This window comes from Calypte anna, chromosome 8, assembly GCF_003957555.1.
Source record: "Calypte anna isolate BGI_N300 chromosome 8, bCalAnn1_v1.p, whole genome shotgun sequence".
In the NCBI taxonomy this organism is placed as follows: domain Eukaryota; kingdom Metazoa; phylum Chordata; class Aves; order Apodiformes; family Trochilidae; genus Calypte; species Calypte anna.
The window spans coordinates 2,770,026-2,787,282 of NC_044254.1; the positions used below are offsets into that span (position 1 = coordinate 2,770,026).

General features: G+C 53.4%; 2 protein-coding genes across 2 annotated transcripts; both read left to right on the forward strand.

Moving 5' to 3' along the window:
* The first annotated feature begins 595 nt into the window (after nucleotides 1-595).
* HTATIP2 (HIV-1 Tat interactive protein 2) lies at nucleotides 596-2,986 on the forward strand. Its single transcript, XM_008494831.2, has 5 exons — nucleotides 596-783; nucleotides 870-977; nucleotides 1,059-1,196; nucleotides 1,892-1,953; nucleotides 2,475-2,986. Exons 1-5 carry the CDS (start codon nucleotides 613-615, stop codon nucleotides 2,698-2,700), a joined length of 705 nt encoding a protein of 234 aa, XP_008493053.2. The 5' UTR covers nucleotides 596-612; the 3' UTR covers nucleotides 2,701-2,986.
* A 4,405-nt stretch (nucleotides 2,987-7,391) lies between these two features.
* On the forward strand, nucleotides 7,392-15,910 carry RGS5 (regulator of G protein signaling 5). Its single transcript, XM_008494830.2, has 5 exons — nucleotides 7,392-7,510; nucleotides 12,018-12,128; nucleotides 13,690-13,751; nucleotides 13,885-14,051; nucleotides 14,558-15,910. Exons 1-5 carry the CDS (start codon nucleotides 7,467-7,469, stop codon nucleotides 14,717-14,719), a joined length of 546 nt encoding a protein of 181 aa, XP_008493052.1. The 5' UTR covers nucleotides 7,392-7,466; the 3' UTR covers nucleotides 14,720-15,910.
* Nucleotides 15,911-17,257: the final 1,347 nt, after the last annotated feature.

Below are 17,257 nucleotides of genomic sequence, written 5' to 3' on the forward strand. Positions count from 1 at the left end.
AGCAAAGGCACCCAGACCAGAGCCACCCAGGGAACCTGCCCAGCTCCCCGGGGCATCCTCACTCTCTGCAGCTCCCCGAAACGAGGTTGGAGCCAGGGGGGGGGTCAGGCTCTGCTCCCAGGCAGAGATCAGTCAGACAAGAGGCCATGGGCTTAAGCTCTGCCAGGGCAGGGTTAGGTTGGATATTAGGAAGAAATTCTTTGCAGAGAGGGTGCTCAGGCATTGGGATGGGCTGCCCAGGGAGGGGGTGGATTCTCCATCCCTGGAGGTTTTTAAGAAGAGACTGGATGTGACACTCAGTGCCATGGGCTGGGAACTGCAGCAGGAGTGGATCAAGGGTTGGACTGGATGCTCTCAGAGCTCCTTTCCAACCCAGATGATTCTGTAATTCTGTCACCTCTGCCGCCCCCTGCGCGGTACCGGCTGCTTCCACCCTATTGGGTTCTTTCCAGCACAGCCCCCGAGACAGACCCCCCAGTCTGCCTCAAAAAGCCCTTTTCTCCTATTTTACGCTCAGCCTGCAGCGATGCTGACCCTGCCCTCCTCTCCGGTGCTACCGGGATCCTCCCTGCCCTGCCCTCCGCAGCCGGCACCCAGCGCTCCGCCCTCAGCATGGCGGCGGCGGCAGAGAGCGGCAGGCACCGGGCCTGCTTCGTGCTGGGTGCCTCTGGGGAAACGGGCCGGGTACTGCTGCGGGAACTGCTGGCCCGGCAGCTCTTCACTCGGGTGACTTTGGTCGGACGGCGCCGGCTGAGCTTGAGCGAGGAGACGGGAGCGACCGTGGTGCGAGGGGACGGGGAGATCCCGGGGGGTACCGGGGGTAACCGTGAGGTACCGAGGGGACGCGCTGAGTCTTGTCTTCCCCACAGGAGCAGGCGGTGGTGGACTTTGAGCGTCTGAACGAGCACGCTGCTGCCTTCCGGGGACACGACGTCGGTTTCTGCTGCCTGGGCACCACCAGGGCCAAGGCCGGCGCAGTAAGGGGGACACCCTGGGGGTTTGGGGTCCCGCTCGCCCCCTCCCCGCCATGCTGACCTTCCTCTCCCCTTTACCTGCAGGATGGCTTTGTCCGTGTGGACCGGGACTACGTGGCCCAGGCAGCAGAGCTGGCGCGGGCAGGGGGCTGCAAGCACTTTGTTCTGCAGTCCTCCCGGGGGGCAGACCCCGGCAGCCGCTTCCTCTACCTCCGTGTGAAGGTGAGGGGGCAGCCGGAGCAGGGTCCCAATGCTGGTACAAGAGTCACCAAATTCTGGGGTGCTTGAGAGGTGCAAATGGCTCTGAGGTTCCTCCCGGTGCTGCGGGATAAGGGAAGGGAGCTGGCTGGACAGCGGCACAACTGGCTTCATCCCAGAGAGCACAGCTGCATGCAGCATCCATCCCCCTCTTCAAACCCCAGGAAGACCCATTGGGGTCCCCATCCCAACCCTGCCTCTCTGACCCTAAGCCGGGATGGCTTCACAGCTGTGTGAGGACACTCAGGGCTGTGTCTATGTGAGACGTGAACTATCCAGGGGCAGAGAGCCCAGAGGCTCCCTGGGTGGTGCTGCACCTGTTACAGAAGTTTTCTCCTCTTTATATTGTGTGCTGCAGTCCCCACCATCTGCTGGACTCGCTGCTTTCTGCCAGTGTCTTGTTCTGTTACCCCCAGGCTGGATTCTGTGTCCAGGTGCTGTCTCAGGAGCATCCAGTTGCAGTTAGCACCATGGTTGCCAGGGTGCCCACCATGGCATGGCCACATCCTTCCCTACCTTCTCCTGGAGAGCTGCTTGCTGCCCGAGTGGTGCCTGTGCTCTGTACCAGTTCTGTGTTAGCATCTCTCCAGCCAGGTCATGGGATGGCCCAGGCAGTCCTTGCAGTCACCCTTGTCTCCTTTCATCCTGCCCCATGACAGGGAGAAGTGGAGAACCTGGTCCAGGCTGTTGGTTTTGATCGCTGCACCATTCTCCGGCCGGCGTGAGTAGCAGTGGGGATGGGAGGGCACAGGGCTGGGGTTGTCAGGGCAGCAGGCTGGGAGATGGAAATAAATAATTCATGAAGGGAATGGGTTCTGGAGGGGAGTGGGGAATGCCAGCAGCTGGAAATGCAGCTCCAGGGGGAAAATGCTGCTTCCCAATGCTTCATGGAGCAAGCACAGCAATTTCCTGCAGCCCATCTCAGTGCTGGTGCCACATGCCACGCCAGGGGAAGAGGCTGAGTTGAAAGGGGGACCTGGGTCAAAGCTTAGCTCTGCACACACCTTGACCTTATGCAGTGGGTGTACTCACCTGGATCCTTTAGGCTGTCTGAAAGAACACATCCTGGGTTTGGCTGCCCTGTGGGGAAAGGAGATCAGTGTCCCAGGGACCCCCTTGATCTCATTTAAGGACCCCCAGGGGTGCCATGTGGGTTTGGCAAGTTGAGCAAGAGAAAAAAGTCTCTAGTTTTCCCCTGGGGAATGGTTCCATCCTGACTCACCTTCCCTCCTTGCTTTGCAGGGTGCTGCTGTGCAAGCGTCAGGAGTCCCGCCCTCTGGAGTGGGTGGTCCAGAAGTTCCTGGGTGTTTTGGCTCGGGTCTTCCCCACTGCTTACTCTGTGCCTGTGGAAACAGTGGCCAGGGCTATGGTGGCCACGGTGCTGCAGCCAGGCAAGGGGAGGGTGGAGGTGCTGGAGAATGGGACCATTCATGAGCTGGGAAAGGCAGTGCCAGAGCAGGGCACGTAGAGCAAAAGGGAAGGGCAGGAAAAGAGCTTGGCTCACCATTCATATGTCTCCTGGGCCCAGTACGGACACGTTTGTGGATGAGGAGTGGGGTGCTTGCATGGCTAATGTGGAGGTAGAGGTGCACTTCTTTGCATGACTGCTGATTCTCCCAAGTGATGATAAAAAGCAGGTGCTGGCTGGTGGATAAGGAGAAATGTGCTCTGCTCTCTGGATCCAGCAGGCAAATCCAAGTAAAACTGGTGCAATCCTGGGAATTTCTTGAATTCAGGCCTTAAATAAAATCCTTTGACTGGTCTGTTTGTGTTAACTTTGTGTGGAAGTTGTGCTTGGCTCCTGCACCTTGCCAACCCAACATCAGCTCACAGATGAATTCTTTTGGTGACACTTCAAGGAATGCAGGCAGGCAAGTGACCACACTGGAGACACGGATGCAGGGAAGCAGGGAAAGTGTGGAGCTGCCTGTGCTGAGCCTGCAGTCCACAGAGCACATGGTGGCACCAGTGTCACTTGGATAGTGGAGTTCTGGAAGCTCAGCGGCACCACTGATGTGCCAGGGGCTCTGCAAACACCAGCATGTGCCTTGTCCTGGCTCATCTGCTCCAGGTGCAGAGAGGCTGCTGCAGGGATGCTTCTTTTTAGATCCAGGCTGTCATTTTAGTACCTCCAGCAGCAAAAATGCCACACAAATGCTTGTGTTGACTTAAAAATGCCTCTTGGCTCCTCTGGGCTTTTCTTATGAACAGGAGTGAAGCAGAGCTTGTGAACACTGTGGGGTGGGCTTGCTCGTGCCCTGTGCTGCCCACAGGGAAAGGAAGCAGATCCCTGGTGCTGGCACAAAGACTTGAGGAGCAGTTGCAGTGTCCCCACTGTGTCCTTGGTTGTTCTCAGGCCTTCTGCCCAAGGTCGAGGACCTTGGTGGCTCCCCAGCTGGGATGCAGGACTTACGTGACTCCCAGATTCCCAGCTGGCTGGAGTCCCAGTGCTCTGGGTAACACAGCTTTCCAGGGTTTTCTTCGGCCTCATCTGTGACTCCTGTGTCAGTGACTTTGGATGCAGCAAGCAGAGGGAGCTGGGATCCAGCATCCCTTTGCTTCTCCAGAAATCATCAGGCTGGACCTCAGAAGCAGTGGATGCCCCACACTGTGTTAGCTGAGGGTCTCCTGAGCCACTCACAGGGTTTCAGCAAACGGGAGGCCACAGAGCTGTGATGTCCTGGTGAGAGCAAAAGCAGTGAACTCCAACAAAAAAGGGAAATGAGCTGTAAAAAAAAAGGTGATGTGCTCATACAGGGGAGTGGAAATAAACACCTGAAGTGGCAAGACCCTAAAAGAAGTGAAAATTACATACAAATAAGAGTAAAAAAGAATACAAAAGCTGAAAAGTTACAGGTGAAAGGCATATTTGAGGAAAGCATCCTAAATGTTTGGAAATCAATAATATCTGGGAAGCAGAAAGAGAGCCCTAGGGCCAGGATATGATCAGGCTTGATTAGAAGAACTCCATGGAAAAGCTTGGTGAGTTACTTGCCTTGGCCTTTACCATGAAGGAGCTCACACTGGGTTCATTCCTTAAGGGACATTCATTTGTGTGACTGTCCCAAGGCACTTGGGGGGAAAAAAAAAAAACAACCAAAAAAAGACATTTTTAACCCATTTTTAGAACTTAGGGTTAAATTCACCCCTCAGATGAACTGCTAAATACTCTCCTGGGTGAGAATTACAGTGATCCCTCTATCAAAAAGGCAATGTTGTTAAATATGATGCTAATGCCTAAAAAGTTCCAGTGGGAACCAGGAAACTGCAAAGCAGTGGGGCTGCCTTCTATAAAAGGCAAGTTGTTAGGATAATAAAGTCCTGAAATAACAGAGCCCAGGATAAATCTGGTATAATGGGAGACTCCAAATGGCTTTTGTGGGGGAAGTTGCAAGCTACAAACCTCGAGCTCTCTTGGAGGAAAACAGCCATTGTGTACACAAGACAATCTGGACCTCGGAGTGCAGTTGGAAAAAGCTCTCCCAGAAGGGCTCTTAAAGAAATGAGGCTGTCGTGGGAAGAAAAGGAAGGCCTGGGGAGCTTCTGATTGGAAATATTTTCTTAGGACTCTAAAGCCTTGAAATCCACAAAGCAAATATTTCTCACTGCTGAAAACCCAAGCTATTTCTGGGTAGCCCTGGTCTCTACTCCGTGGCACATGGGCTCTGTTGCAGTGTTTCAGATAAATTGCTGCTAAAATGCACACCTGGAAACCCAGAGCAGGGCACAGCTTCCTTATAATCCTCTCACATCAAGCTTTGGACCTTCCCAGCTTCTTCTGTGCATTCATTAAACCTTCACCCTCCAGCTGGGGAAGAAATTACAGTCAGCAAGCTATGGCAGAACCAAAGGACCCAAAGAAAGAGGTAAAGCAGGTAAAAGTCTTTAGGGGACAGACCCAATTCCTCTGAGGGGTCTCATGGGGGGAAAATTCTGGGCCAGGTGTGTTTGGGAAGGCCACTGAGCTGAGAAGTACTGAAACAGCACTCGGGATACCCTGGTGACATCCCTGCTAGCAAACATGGCCCTACCTTGCTCTCTGACCCTTAATGGGGTTACTGGGCTCTGGGCAAGGCACTTCTAAAATAATAACAGAGTTTTCCCCTGTGAAAAAGGCAAAATAATAGCAGGCTGGGATGGAGTGAAGCACCTCCCTCCATCCTCTGGACCTGCCATGGGGTTTTTTCCCCCTCTGCAAGACACAAGGGGGGCAGCTCCCTGTTCTGGCACCTTGCTTGGGTGCATCTGGGGAGCCCTAAGCAGCACAAACCTAAGCAGAGAAAGGTCATTCAAGTATCTCATCCTCTGAAATTTTAGAATTTTAGTGTTGTAGTTTTTCTTTTTCCCTTTCCTTTCCTTTCCTTTCCTTTCCTTTCCTTTCCTTTCCTTTCTTTCCACTCACTGCCCATTTCAAACCAGTAACTAACTCAGCCAAGCAGCCCAGGGAGGCCTGGCTGGTTTTCTAGCAGCCTTCTGCCTTCCAGTCACTGTACTCCCATACAGAAACACAGGAGTCATTTGCTCTGTAATCCCAGAACAGTAGGAAACAGGATTGCAAGACAGATCCAAAGTCCATTTGGGAGCCAGAGACAGATCTCTGACATCTCTTGGCAGGTGAAAGAGCACTCAGGGCTGGGCTTAAATATAGCCCTGGGCTGGTGTGGCAGGTGGGACAACTGATAAGGACAACTGAGACCATTGGTGCTTCCAGAGTCTGGGCAGCCAGGCTGGGAGCAAGGTCTCCTATTCCCAGCTCCGAGCTGTGGATGTTAAACAAAGCACTTGGATGCCCATTTTCAAGGTTTTTCAGACAGCTGAGGTCAGTGACAAGCAGGTGGCAGATTTCCAGAGCCCAAAACCCTGGGCAGGATGCTCAGGGGATGCCCTGGGGGGGTTTGGTGAGGGGGATGGAGGCAGAGCAGAGCTGCACACCCTGGGTGTAACCTCTGGGTGTAATGGCACAGGCACTGCCAAAGAAGTTGGTGCAGAGGTCCCCAAAACCATCCTGGATGTGTTTGAGGGTTGTCCCCCTTGTGCTGAGCCTGGTGACACTGCCATGGATGGGCTTTGACATCCTGGTTGGAAGGCAGGAGGGAAATGTTTGGGATGGCTGCAGTTGCCCCCTTCACTCCAAACCCTGCTGAGCATCACAGGAGCTCATGTCACAGGTGTCGTGGTGGCACTGGCTCTGTCACTGCTGATTTTCAGGGGAGCAATCAGAGAGATCTCAGCCAAGCAAAGAGAAAAAAACATGCTTTTGTGCAGCTGGACATCTGAGCTGAGCCATGCAGGGGGTGGCAGGGACTGACATCCCACATCAAGCACAGCCCTGGGCTCTGCCATGGGTTTTACTGCTCTGGAAGTGATGGGAAAAAGGTCTAATTTTTCCATTTTACCAAATTGTGGATGGGAATCCTTTTGGGTCTCATCAAAGTGTCGCTATCAGCTAAAACCAGAACACTCTCTATGATGATAAGATTATTTTTTTTTTTAAGCTTGCATTAAAAGCAATTTGTTCTGAACCAAAGTCTCTCTTACCCACCAGGCACTACTGAAGTGTGGAGATTCTGACATTAGCCAGTCTCTAAATTAACAGCAAGACTTCTAAGCACTTCTTTTGTTACCAAAGTGACATTTTCCATCATAATCCACCTCGTCTGACTACACCCTTCCTACCTGTCTCTTCTAAATACTGAAATACTCTGCATTCATTAAACCCTCACCCTAAGGCTGGGGAAGAAATCACTGAGCTATGGCAGAACCACAGGACCAGAGGATTTGCCCACCCAAGAAAGAGGTAAAACAGGTAAAAGTCTTTAGGGGACAGACCTAAAGACCTTTAGGGGACCCAAATCCTCTGTGGGGTCCACCCAGAGCCTGATCCATCATGTAAATGAAACTCTGTGGACTTCGGGAGCTGCCCCAGCAGCACCTTGGTCCTTCCAATTAGATTACCTGACCTCACCCTAGAAAAAAAAAAAAAAAAAAAAGGAAAGAAAAAAGGAAAAAAAAAACATTTTTCCCCCGGTGTGAGCTTAGAGAGGAGAAAACAAAATCCAGAAGCTGTCCAGAAGCCAGGGCTGGCTGCTGCGGGAGGGCTGGCAGGGCTCCAGCTCCCAGCACTATATAATAGGAGGGGGAGGAAGGAGCTGGGCTGCAGACCGAGCTGTCCCTGCCTGCTCTGACCGTCGCTCCCACTCTTCCCTCTGCCGAGGAAAACTCCAACCTGCCGAGATGTGCAAAGGATTAGCAGCGCTGCCCCATACCTGCCTGGAGAGGTGAGAGCAGGCAGGCTGTATAGGGGATGCCAGGGGGGGTTGGGGACAGGGATGCTCTTCCTCCAGCACATCCCCATCCTGGAGGGATCTTAGGAGGATGTGGATCACTCATCTCTGAGCTAGGAGGGAGTGGAAGCTTGCTGGAGGGGCTCAGGGGGCTCCATCAGGCAGCAAGTGGAGACCAATCCCAAATTCCCCTCTGGTCTAGGGACCTCTCTGCTGGGGAAATCCTGTCCTGTCCTCCTGGGGAGCTGGAGAGGGGTCCAGAGGTGTAAAGGAGACCACTGCATGGGATCTGCCTGTGCAGCAGGGTGCTCCATCCTTCCCCCCAGGAGAAAACTTCATGGATTAGCCAGCAAAGATTTGTTGCAAATGGGCAAAAAGGGTTTTAGAGATGGGAGTGAGGGTGGCATTCACTGTCCTGGAGGGATTAGGGAATTCTTCAAGAGAAATCCACCTTTTTTTCAGCTGAGGCTGTGCTGCTGAGGGGGGATATTGCTCAAAACCAAGGCAAAGTCCTATCACAGACTTTCTGCCACCCTTGTGGCCCCATGCTCACCTTCCCTGCCCTCTCTCACAAGCCTCCTGCACCTTGGGCAGCCAAGCAGTACTCCTCCATCTGTGGGTGATCCATTTATTTCTGCTCTGCTGTCATTTTCATAGTAAATTATACTGCTATATGGACAAATCTACAAAAATAGTAAATTAGGGGGTTTTTTCCCCATTTCTTCTACGCTGATGCTTTCACTGACCTTTGTTATGCCCTCAAACCCTCATTCCTGAAGACACCTTTCCTTCTGTACAGGGACTAAGCACTGGCTTGGTCCTGCATGCATCTTTCTGTATTTTCTCCTGGGAGGAATTTCACCACCAGCTTCATTGCCAGTGCCACCAAACCCTCCTGAAGTCCCCCCCAGCTGCTCTGTACCCCAGCAAGCAGCACAATATCTGCTGCTCCCCCCTTTTCCCCACTCCTGGGATATATACAGCACGATTAAACAGCTCCAACCCAATTTCCCACCCAGGAACACACACCATGTCACACCAGGTCCTACCTTTCCCATTCCTGGCATCACCTTTCCTCCTGCAGCTGCCTGAGGTCTGGAGGGCACCTCCAAGGGGCTGGTAGCCCTGGCTCTAGCCCAGGCACATCTTTCTTGGCCCCTTCAGAGAGGGCTGAGAGGTTTCAAGGAATCTCTTCCTCCTGCCAGAGCCTCACTGACTCCTCTCCAATAGCCCATATTTGTCCATGTGCTCCCCAGGGCTGCCTGATAGAGCCACTGCTGAGATGCTTGTACCACATCCCTAGGGCTCCTGGAATCCTGCTTGGAGCTGGTTTTTCCCCTCCAGGGACATTCCCCCTGGCACCTCCTTGTCCTTGGGCATTGCCTTTCAGCTACAGCTTTAACTTCTTCAAGTTTCTTTTTTTTTTGGGTGTTTTGTTTTCACAGCTGGAGTCTCTCCTAGCCCTCCCCAGCAGCCTTCTTGTTCTTGATGTGTTTGACAGGGCCTGTATTTTCTTTTAATGCTTCTTGGAAGCTGTTTCTCAGACTTTTCCTTGGCTTGCTCCTGGATGTTCTCACACTTATCCTTCCTCAGTTTACAGTCATCCTGCTTTTTCTCACTCAGATACAGCTGAGGGGGGGGTGGGTTTCAAAGGATGCCTTTTTGTTTGTAACGTTTTTAGCCTGTTGTTTAACCTTTGCTGAAGTCTGGCTTGAAAGCTTGTGATGCATCTGCTGGAGGATGCCAGGATGATGTCTTTAAATAGTTCTTCCCCCCCTCCAGCAGCCTGCAAGAGCTCAGCCTTTTCAGTTGTCATTTCTTGCTTCTTTTCAACAAGCTTCCTCACCTCTGCAGGCTCTCTGTGTATATATTCATATATAAATATATATATATTCTCTGTAGGACCCCCCACAGCCAAGGATTTGCTCAGGATGAGGAGGTTCTTGCTGCTGCAGGTCCACCCTGGGACCTGTAAGGCTCCAGCTGCTGCTGCTCCATCCATAGCTCCATGGGATTCAGTGGGGATGGAGCCATCCAGGGAAGCCCCTTGGGAGCAGGAGGTGGTGAGGTTGCAGTACAGATCCCACATCGATCCAGGAGACCAGGCTGGGGAGAAGCCCAAGGGAAGATGGCCTCAGGGTTGAACCTAAATGTAGCCCTCCCAGCTGTGGGTGGGGAATGGGGCTCACCTGGGGCCATTAAGACCCATTAAGGCCCATTAAAGTTCATTATTGCCCTTCAGACTGACAGGTCAAGGCCCTAAGTCCCTGTCAAAGGGTGAAAATTAGGACAGCAAGGTTTTGAGCCAGGTGTAAGCATGAAGCTACCAACAACTGCATGCAAACCTTGTGCCTGTGTTGGCCTCATCCACAGCAGGGCAGGGGGATCCCCAGGTTCTGGTCCCCAGGTTCTGCTTGGGCAGTGATGGAGTCCTGGTCCCCTCTCCCCATCTCCTTGGGTCATCATGTGTTAGGTTTGGTTTTTGGGGACCCTCTGGCATCCCCCATCCTTGCTTCCAAGGCAAGGAAGCTCCTTCCCTCTGACTGGCAGACAAAACCCCCATAGTTTGGTGCGTGGAAAGAAGTGCCCCTGGCCATGGCCCCTGTCCCCTTCTCCCTTTCTTCCTGCCTGCAGTTGTGTCACTTGCAGAGGTTGGGGCCACCAGGGCTCTGCACAGCTCAGGAAAACCAACCCCAGTGTCTGGCAGTGGGAAACAGCTCATTTAAACACATTTTATTTGCTTTAGTAGAGCCAGAAGGATGAACAGTGCAGAGCAGCATCCCTGTCACAGAGACACCTGAGTGCAGGGAGCCTGGGGACATCCTCACCCTCTGCCTGAGGTCCTGGTCTTGCCAGGTGAAATCCAAGTTTTCTCAGAACCACAGAAGGTGTCCCTGGAGCAGGGCCCATTTTCCATGCAAACAGCTGAATTTTCTGAGCTTCTGCTACCCCATGCTGTGGGCTGCTGGATCTGCCTGGCCCTGCTCCTGCAGAAGAAGTGGGGAACCACTGGCAGGGGGCTCAAAAAAGTCACTCATGATGGGGTGATGGAGCCTGGCAGATGGAGGAAAAAATAAAAAAAGGAAAGAGTTTTACAGGGAAGGGAAAAAAATGGAAGGAATGGAAAAGGAGGGTGTGATGCCTGGCTCTGGGCACCTCCATGGAATGGCATCTTCTCACCTTGCTGTCTTGAACCTCTGCTCCCCAGCACCAACCAAGCTGCTTTAATGCTAAAGCAAAGGAGAAGAGAAGGTAGAGAGGCTGCTTGGTCTGTGCCACAGGGTTAGCAGTTAAAAGGAGGCAAAATAAATCTTTAGGAAAATTGATCTGGGTTCAGGAAGTGAATGATCAGAGCCCTCATCATCACCTTTACTGCTGGGTGCTGGCATTTTGATGGCAAGGGAGGACTGGATGTCCAAATGGAAATGCCTAGAGGCAGGGAGGTGTTTGCACAGGGAGCTTGTGCAAATAAACAGCAGAAAAGCAGCACAATGACCCCCCAAAAACGCAGCCTGGCTCCCACAGCTGTGCCAGCCCTAAGGGACAAGTCCCCTTCCTCTCATCCCTACACTGTGCCAGTGAGCCTGGAAGTCACCAAATGTTGCTGTGCCAGGGAACAGCCTTGCCCTGCGAAGCTGGGCTTGGAGTGGGTTCATTTGCACCCCTGTGTTCAGTCAGGTGCAAGAAACCTGAGTCTGCTCTTGCTCTTGCTGCCAGTGCTGAGCTGGGGCACAGTGGAGCCTCCTCGGTGGCTTGGGATGCTCAGGACCATACTCCAAGTCCTATTGCACAGAAGGGCACATTCTGCTGTCAAATCCCAGGCCCCTTCTTGTCTGTGCATCCTCCAAATGGATGAAGAATGACAGATAGAGGATGATGATGATCCTTTGCTAGTCAGACCACTTCTTGAAGCCTTTTTTCCCCCTGTGCCTGGGGCAAGCAGCACCCAGGAGTGAGTTAGGGCCCACTGAAGGCAGAGCCAGTCACCTCAAAGAGCTCAGGGTATATGATAAGGATGCTTTCCTTCTCCCTATGGCTGCAGAGCAGGACGTGGGGAGGGCACCCTCCTCCAGAGCTGTAGCAGGTCTGGTGGGTGCAGCCCAGGGTGGGGGGCAGGCATTGCCATGCAGCCCAGCACAGTCCCCAGGGAGCTCCTCCACCTCCTCAGCAGCATTTCCTTGGGGCCCATCACTATAGAAACGGAGTGCTCTGCACATCTCCCCTAATGCATCTTCAGAGCAGCCCTGCCAGCTCCACTGATACAATTATCCAGACCACAGATGGGGACAAAGCAAAGAGATGGAGATCAAGAGCTGCCGCTAATTCCGAGTGCAGAGCTTTCCCTGCCTCAGCCAGACCCCCTTTTACAGCTCCAGGGCTCATTTGGCTGGCTGGAATTAATCACACAGCTTTTTTAGCTCCCCAGCAGCCGTGGCAGGGTGTGTGCTGGTGCAGGGCAGGGACAATGTCTCTGCCTGATCTGTTTTGTCCCCTCCTGCAGGGCCAAGGAGATCAAGACCAAACTGGGCACACTGCTCCAGAAGCCTGACTCAGCCATCGACTTCATCATCCCCTACCCTGAGAAGCCAGAGAAGCCACCCAAGGCCCAGAAGTGAGTACCACACCAGGGCAGGCTGTGCAACCACCTGTGCCTGGCTGGAAGGATGAAAAACCCTTTTGGGATGCAGAGGAGCTGGAAGCCCTGCTTTGGGATGCAGTTTGGGCACAGTGGGCTTTATGGAAGAGCTTGGTGCAGGCTCTGAGACTCAGGGCAGCATGAGATGTGTCAGGCAATAAATACACCTTCAGGGAACCCAGATTTCTCCCAGGATTTACTTTTGATGAGATTTCATGTTATTTGATAAAGTTTTTGCCAGAGACCATCTGCACTTGGGCCCCTCCAGGTGCCAGCTTGGTGGCCTCAGGGCATCATCATGTCCCCAAACTGGAGCCCCCCAGTGTGATGCCTGGCTCTGGACACCTCCATGGAATGGCATCTTCTCACCTTGCTTGAACCTCTGCTCCCCAGCACCAATCAAGCTGCTTTAATGCTAAAGCAAAGGAGAAGAGAAGGTAGAGAGGCTGCTTGGTCTGTGCCACAGGGTTAGCAGTTAAAGGGAGGGAAAATAAATCTTTAGGAAAATGGATCATTGATCTGGGTTCAGGAAGTGAATGATTAGAGCCCTCATCATCATCTTTACTGCTGGGTGCTGGCAATCTGATGGCAAGGGAGGACTGGATCCCTTGTCCTTGCATTTCTACCCTTCTCTCCTCCCTGGAGCCACCTGGGCAGGGCAGGGTATGTCCCAGTGCTTCCCCCAGAGCCACCAGGAAATCCCCCAAGGCTGACAGATTGTCCTGCCCACTGCTCCCTCCCCATCCCATGGGATGCTCTGCTCACCCAGAAGGTATCAGCACCACTGGGTGCCTGTAGGAAGCAGGGGTTGGTTCTGGAGGGTCCTGCTTCCCCTCCAGCCATGGTGGGCAGCAAGGTGGGAGCCTTGTGCCCCAGAGCAGCTCAGACATTGAAAAAAAAACCCCATAGCCCAAACTAAAATCCCCACAACCTGCTTTAGTCCCTTAATGAGCACGGTATTAAAATAAATAAATAAATAAATAAATAAATAAAAAAGAGTCCCACAGACGAAAGCCACTGAAGGTTTTCAGTGGGGAGAGAGGGAGGAAGCAGAGGGCAGTGTCCTCCTGCCCCTCGAGGGGCGTGGGAATGGGCCGGGCGGCCGTGGGAGTGCGGGGCTCTTGACCCCAACCCAGCAGCGCAGGGAGGGGAAGGACCTGGCCCCTCCTCCCCTGCTCCCTGCGGGGAGCATCCGTCCCTATCCCAGCAGGAAAACGCAGGGTTGCTTCCCTGCTACCCTCAGAGTCCTGCCCTGCTGCAGAGGGGACTCACTTTGGGGTTCAGGCTCTGATAATAGCTGGTGGAAGTCACCCCCTTGTCCTTGTCCCTGTCCCTATCCTCACCTGGCACTTGGCTCTCTCCAAGAGAAGGGATGCAGCAGCATCCCCGGGGGCTGCTCCAGCACCACTCCTGCTCTCCAGCAGGCTCGTTACTCCCTTCCCCCAATTTCAAAAGGAATTATTTAAAAACTTTGAACCCCAGACCGGGGTTCTGTGGGATGAGCATCCACAAACTCGGGTTTCTTTGCCCCCCTCAGGCCATCTCCGGAGGAGGCTCTGCAGTGGCGCGACTCCCTGGAGAAGCTCCTGCAAAACCCTTGTGAGTTCACCTCCTCCTCCTGTGATCCCACCGTGCTATCCTACACCCTCTTCCAGGTGCTCAGCCTCCCTGGGCTCCCTCATGATGTTCAACAAGGGCTCCCCTATCCCCATTTCCCATCCCCATCCCCCAGACGGGCTCGCCAGCTTCCACAGCTTCCTGCGCTCCGAGTTCAGCGAGGAGAATGTTGAGTTTTGGGTGGCCTGTGAGGACTACAAGAAAACCAAGTCCCCCGTGAAGATGATGGAGAAAGCCAAGAAGATTTATGAGGAGTTCATTCAGACGGAGGCACCCAAAGAGGTCAGTGGCAACGGGGAAGGAGATGGGACCAGGAGGGATGGATCTGATGACCTGGTGGCCTCCATCCCTGGGGAGAGTGATGGTGGCAGGACACCTTGGATCATGGCTAAAGGGTTCAGGAGGCTGTGCCCTCAGCAAGGGGCAACTCCATCCCTACAGGATGCACTCCCACCCTTCAGAGCCCTGCTTTGCATGCTCGGCCTCATCTGGGCTTCCTCCAGCCACGGGTGCCTCCAGCACTCATCTGTCCCCCTCTCCCCACAAAGGGGTTACATTAATTATAAAAGATGACAAATCCACCCCTCCCAGAGTTAGCTTTGCTGCAGGACAGAGTTCACCCTCACAGATTTGTCACCAATAATTCCTCCAGATAAGTAAACCTGCTCCAGTTCCTCTTCAGAACCTTTGTGGGGTTGTTGCTGGGATGGTGTAAGCAGAGGGAGATGCCATCACCCCCCCACCCCAACAAAGGCAAGGTCCCCATCCCTCTTACACTCCTGTGACAGGTGAACATCGACCACTTCACCAAGGCTGTGACCATAAAGAACCTGGTGGAGCCATCACCCAGCAGCTTTGACATGGCCCAGAAGAGGATCTTTGCCCTGATGGAGAAAGACTCCCTGCCCAGATTCGTGCGCTCAGAGCTGTATCAGGAGTTAATCGAGTAGCAATGCAGCAGGGCTGGGCAAGGCACTCCCTGCAGGCACATTCCCTCCCATTGCTTCTGTCTCAACACCTGCCCCTCCTGCAGCTTCTTTTCTTTCCTGATACCACCCTAAAAGAGCACCCAGGGGTGTTGCTAAACATCTTCCCCCATGTTTTGGAGCATCGGATGTCCTGTTGTTTCCTCTCTTTCCTCTCACACACAGAAAACCCAATTAACAGAAACCCCTGGTGCTCCTCCCTGGCTCTGCATCCACAGCCCTGCAGCCACTGGGAGCCCTTGGGGCAGCCAGGGTGTCCCTGGCACTGTGGGGTTGGGATTGAGCTTGGCCCAGACTCTCTCCGTCCTCCTGCCTTCCCTGGGGATGCACAGGGCACCCTCCAGACACTGCCCTTCCCAGCCAAACCCAGCAATCCTGCAGCCCTGGGGGGCAGGTGGGTATCTCCACTGTGGGTTGGGATCAGGTTTGGTGGGTATGTCCACTGTGGGTTGGGATCAGGTTGTCCCAAAAAGCAGGCATAGCAAGGGCTGGATGGCAGAGGTGGCTGCAGGACCAGGAGCAGCAGGTTGCTCCTGGCTGGCAGGATGGGTGGGCAGCCATGGGACAGCCTCTTTTGCATCACTCCAAAGACAGGAAAGAGGACCAAACAAGATCCAAAACACCAGGACTGTTTTGCAACCCAGACCTCCTGCTCCCTCTGCCCCCCTTCCATGATGCACTGAGCCTGCAGCCCTTGTGCCTGCATCCTCTGTGCCTGCCCAAAGCCCTCTGCACCACTGCTGTCTGGCCCTCTGCTTGGATCCATCCCAGGCATGGATCCCAGCAGCCAGACAGCCCTTCCCTCTTCCAGTTGCTTCTCTCTGCAGTAGGCATGCCAAAGTGATAGAGACTTCTGCACAAACCCAGTCAAGGAGCATCGATTAGAGGAGGGAGGAAAATCAGGCTGGGGGGGGGTGTGGAGCTGATAATTAAATTATTCAGATCCAATTGAAAAAAAAAGCACAAAAAACACCCCCTAAAAAACCCACAAAACAAAACACCAAACCATCGTTGGGAAAAAAAAAAAGAAAAAAGAAAAGAAAAAAAAAGGAATAAACCCCTGTCTTCTTGAACAGATGGCAAACTGCTGAGGTAGTGTAGCCCACATCTCTCCTGTCTCCTCCTATCTGCCCAGGATGTGTTTCCTTGGCTCTGGAAAAGCCCAGCTCTTTTTCAAATGGTTCAAAGCCAGCCCACTCTTCACCCACACAAGAAATCCCAAGGGCAAAGGGGAAGGGGGGCTGGGGTCAGCTCCAACTCAAAGGTGCTGAACCCTTCCTTCCATCTCCTCCTCCCTGGGATGGTTCCTGATGCAGGGATTGGCTTGCCCAGATGGCAACACAGCAGATGTGGGCAAAATCCCAAATGCCCAAGCTCACAGGAGGCATCTAGGACCAGGCAGGCTCCCCCAGGCTGCTCAACCCCAGCTGGGAGTCATGAGACTCCATGCAAAATGCAGTAACATAAACAGAGGGATTGCCAGCCTCTTCAAGACTTGCAAAACCTGAGCAAAACCCCAAATATTTACGTGCTGTCACTATGGTGATGAAGAAAAACACATCACAAGCTGCAGGAAGTAGGCTGCCATCTCTAGGCAGGGAAGGGGAGATGGGGAGGATGGAAACCATCACAAATAGGACTCGTGTTTTATTTTGGTTTTTTTTTTTTTTCCCCCTCTGGAGAAAATGGCCTGGGAAAGTTGGATGCTGGAGCAGCAGTGGGTGATGCTCACTGGCATGAGCAGGGGCTTCAGTGGCCCTGGAGAACCCACAGGCCATGGGTGGAGGGGTCTTGTTGAGAGGGCACAGGACCCTCCAGCAGTGCCCAGTGCCCAGGCAGATGCAGGGCTGGGTGCTGGAGTGGGGGCTTGGCCACAAGTGGGTGCTCCCTGCACCCTTCTGACCTTTCCATGAACTGGTGTCAGTACAAAAGGGTTCAGCATGTTCAAGCTCCCTATTTCCAGCCTGACTCATAGAAATGCCAAAACCAAGCAGGCTTCCCTGCAGAAGGACCCAGATCTTTGGATTTTTACCTAATCCTCTGGCAGCTATTCCCAGATACTCTGCACACATTTCACAAAGCCCAACACCAAGGCTGTGGATGCTGATGGAACCTGAGATGGCACAAGCTGCAAATTGTGGGGCAGGGAGAAGGTGTCTGGGGATGTACGAGCTGAAAAGAAAGGTGGTGGTTGGAGTCAGGAGAGGTGAAACAGCTGGATTGGCAACCCCTCCCCAGCTCAATTCCTGTTAAAATAGTGGAAGTCTGCTTCAGGGGGTGATGGAGCAGCTGACAATGAACTCCTGGGCAGCCATCAAACGTGGTCCATGAAGCATTTTGGAACTCTCAGGGAGTTGTGTTTGTACAGAGGGGTCACTTGGCTAATTCCTGGGGCAGGCTCAGCCCAGAAAAGCTGCAATGCCTCTCCCCTGCCCCATGGCCAAGCTTCCCCCAGGCCAGGAGGTCTCTAATGTTGGGCTGCTACCAACCACCCCCTTTCTC

Excerpts from the sequence above, each read along its gene's own strand:
- HTATIP2 (XM_008494831.2), top strand. The coding sequence starts at position 613 with ATGGCGGCGGCGGCAGAGAGCGGCAGGCACCGGGCCTGCTTCGTGCTG. Across the intron at positions 1,197-1,891 it reads TCCTCTACCTCCGTGTGAAG|GGAGAAGTGGAGAACCTGGT; the intron begins GTGAGGGGGCAG and ends GCCCCATGACAG. Across the intron at positions 1,954-2,474 it reads TGCACCATTCTCCGGCCGGC|GGTGCTGCTGTGCAAGCGTC; the intron begins GTGAGTAGCAGT and ends CTTGCTTTGCAG.
- RGS5 (XM_008494830.2), top strand. The coding sequence starts at position 7,467 with ATGTGCAAAGGATTAGCAGCGCTGCCCCATACCTGCCTGGAGAG. Across the intron at positions 7,511-12,017 it reads CCCCATACCTGCCTGGAGAG|GGCCAAGGAGATCAAGACCA; the intron begins GTGAGAGCAGGC and ends CCCCTCCTGCAG. Across the intron at positions 12,129-13,689 it reads AAGCCACCCAAGGCCCAGAA|GCCATCTCCGGAGGAGGCTC; the intron begins GTGAGTACCACA and ends TGCCCCCCTCAG.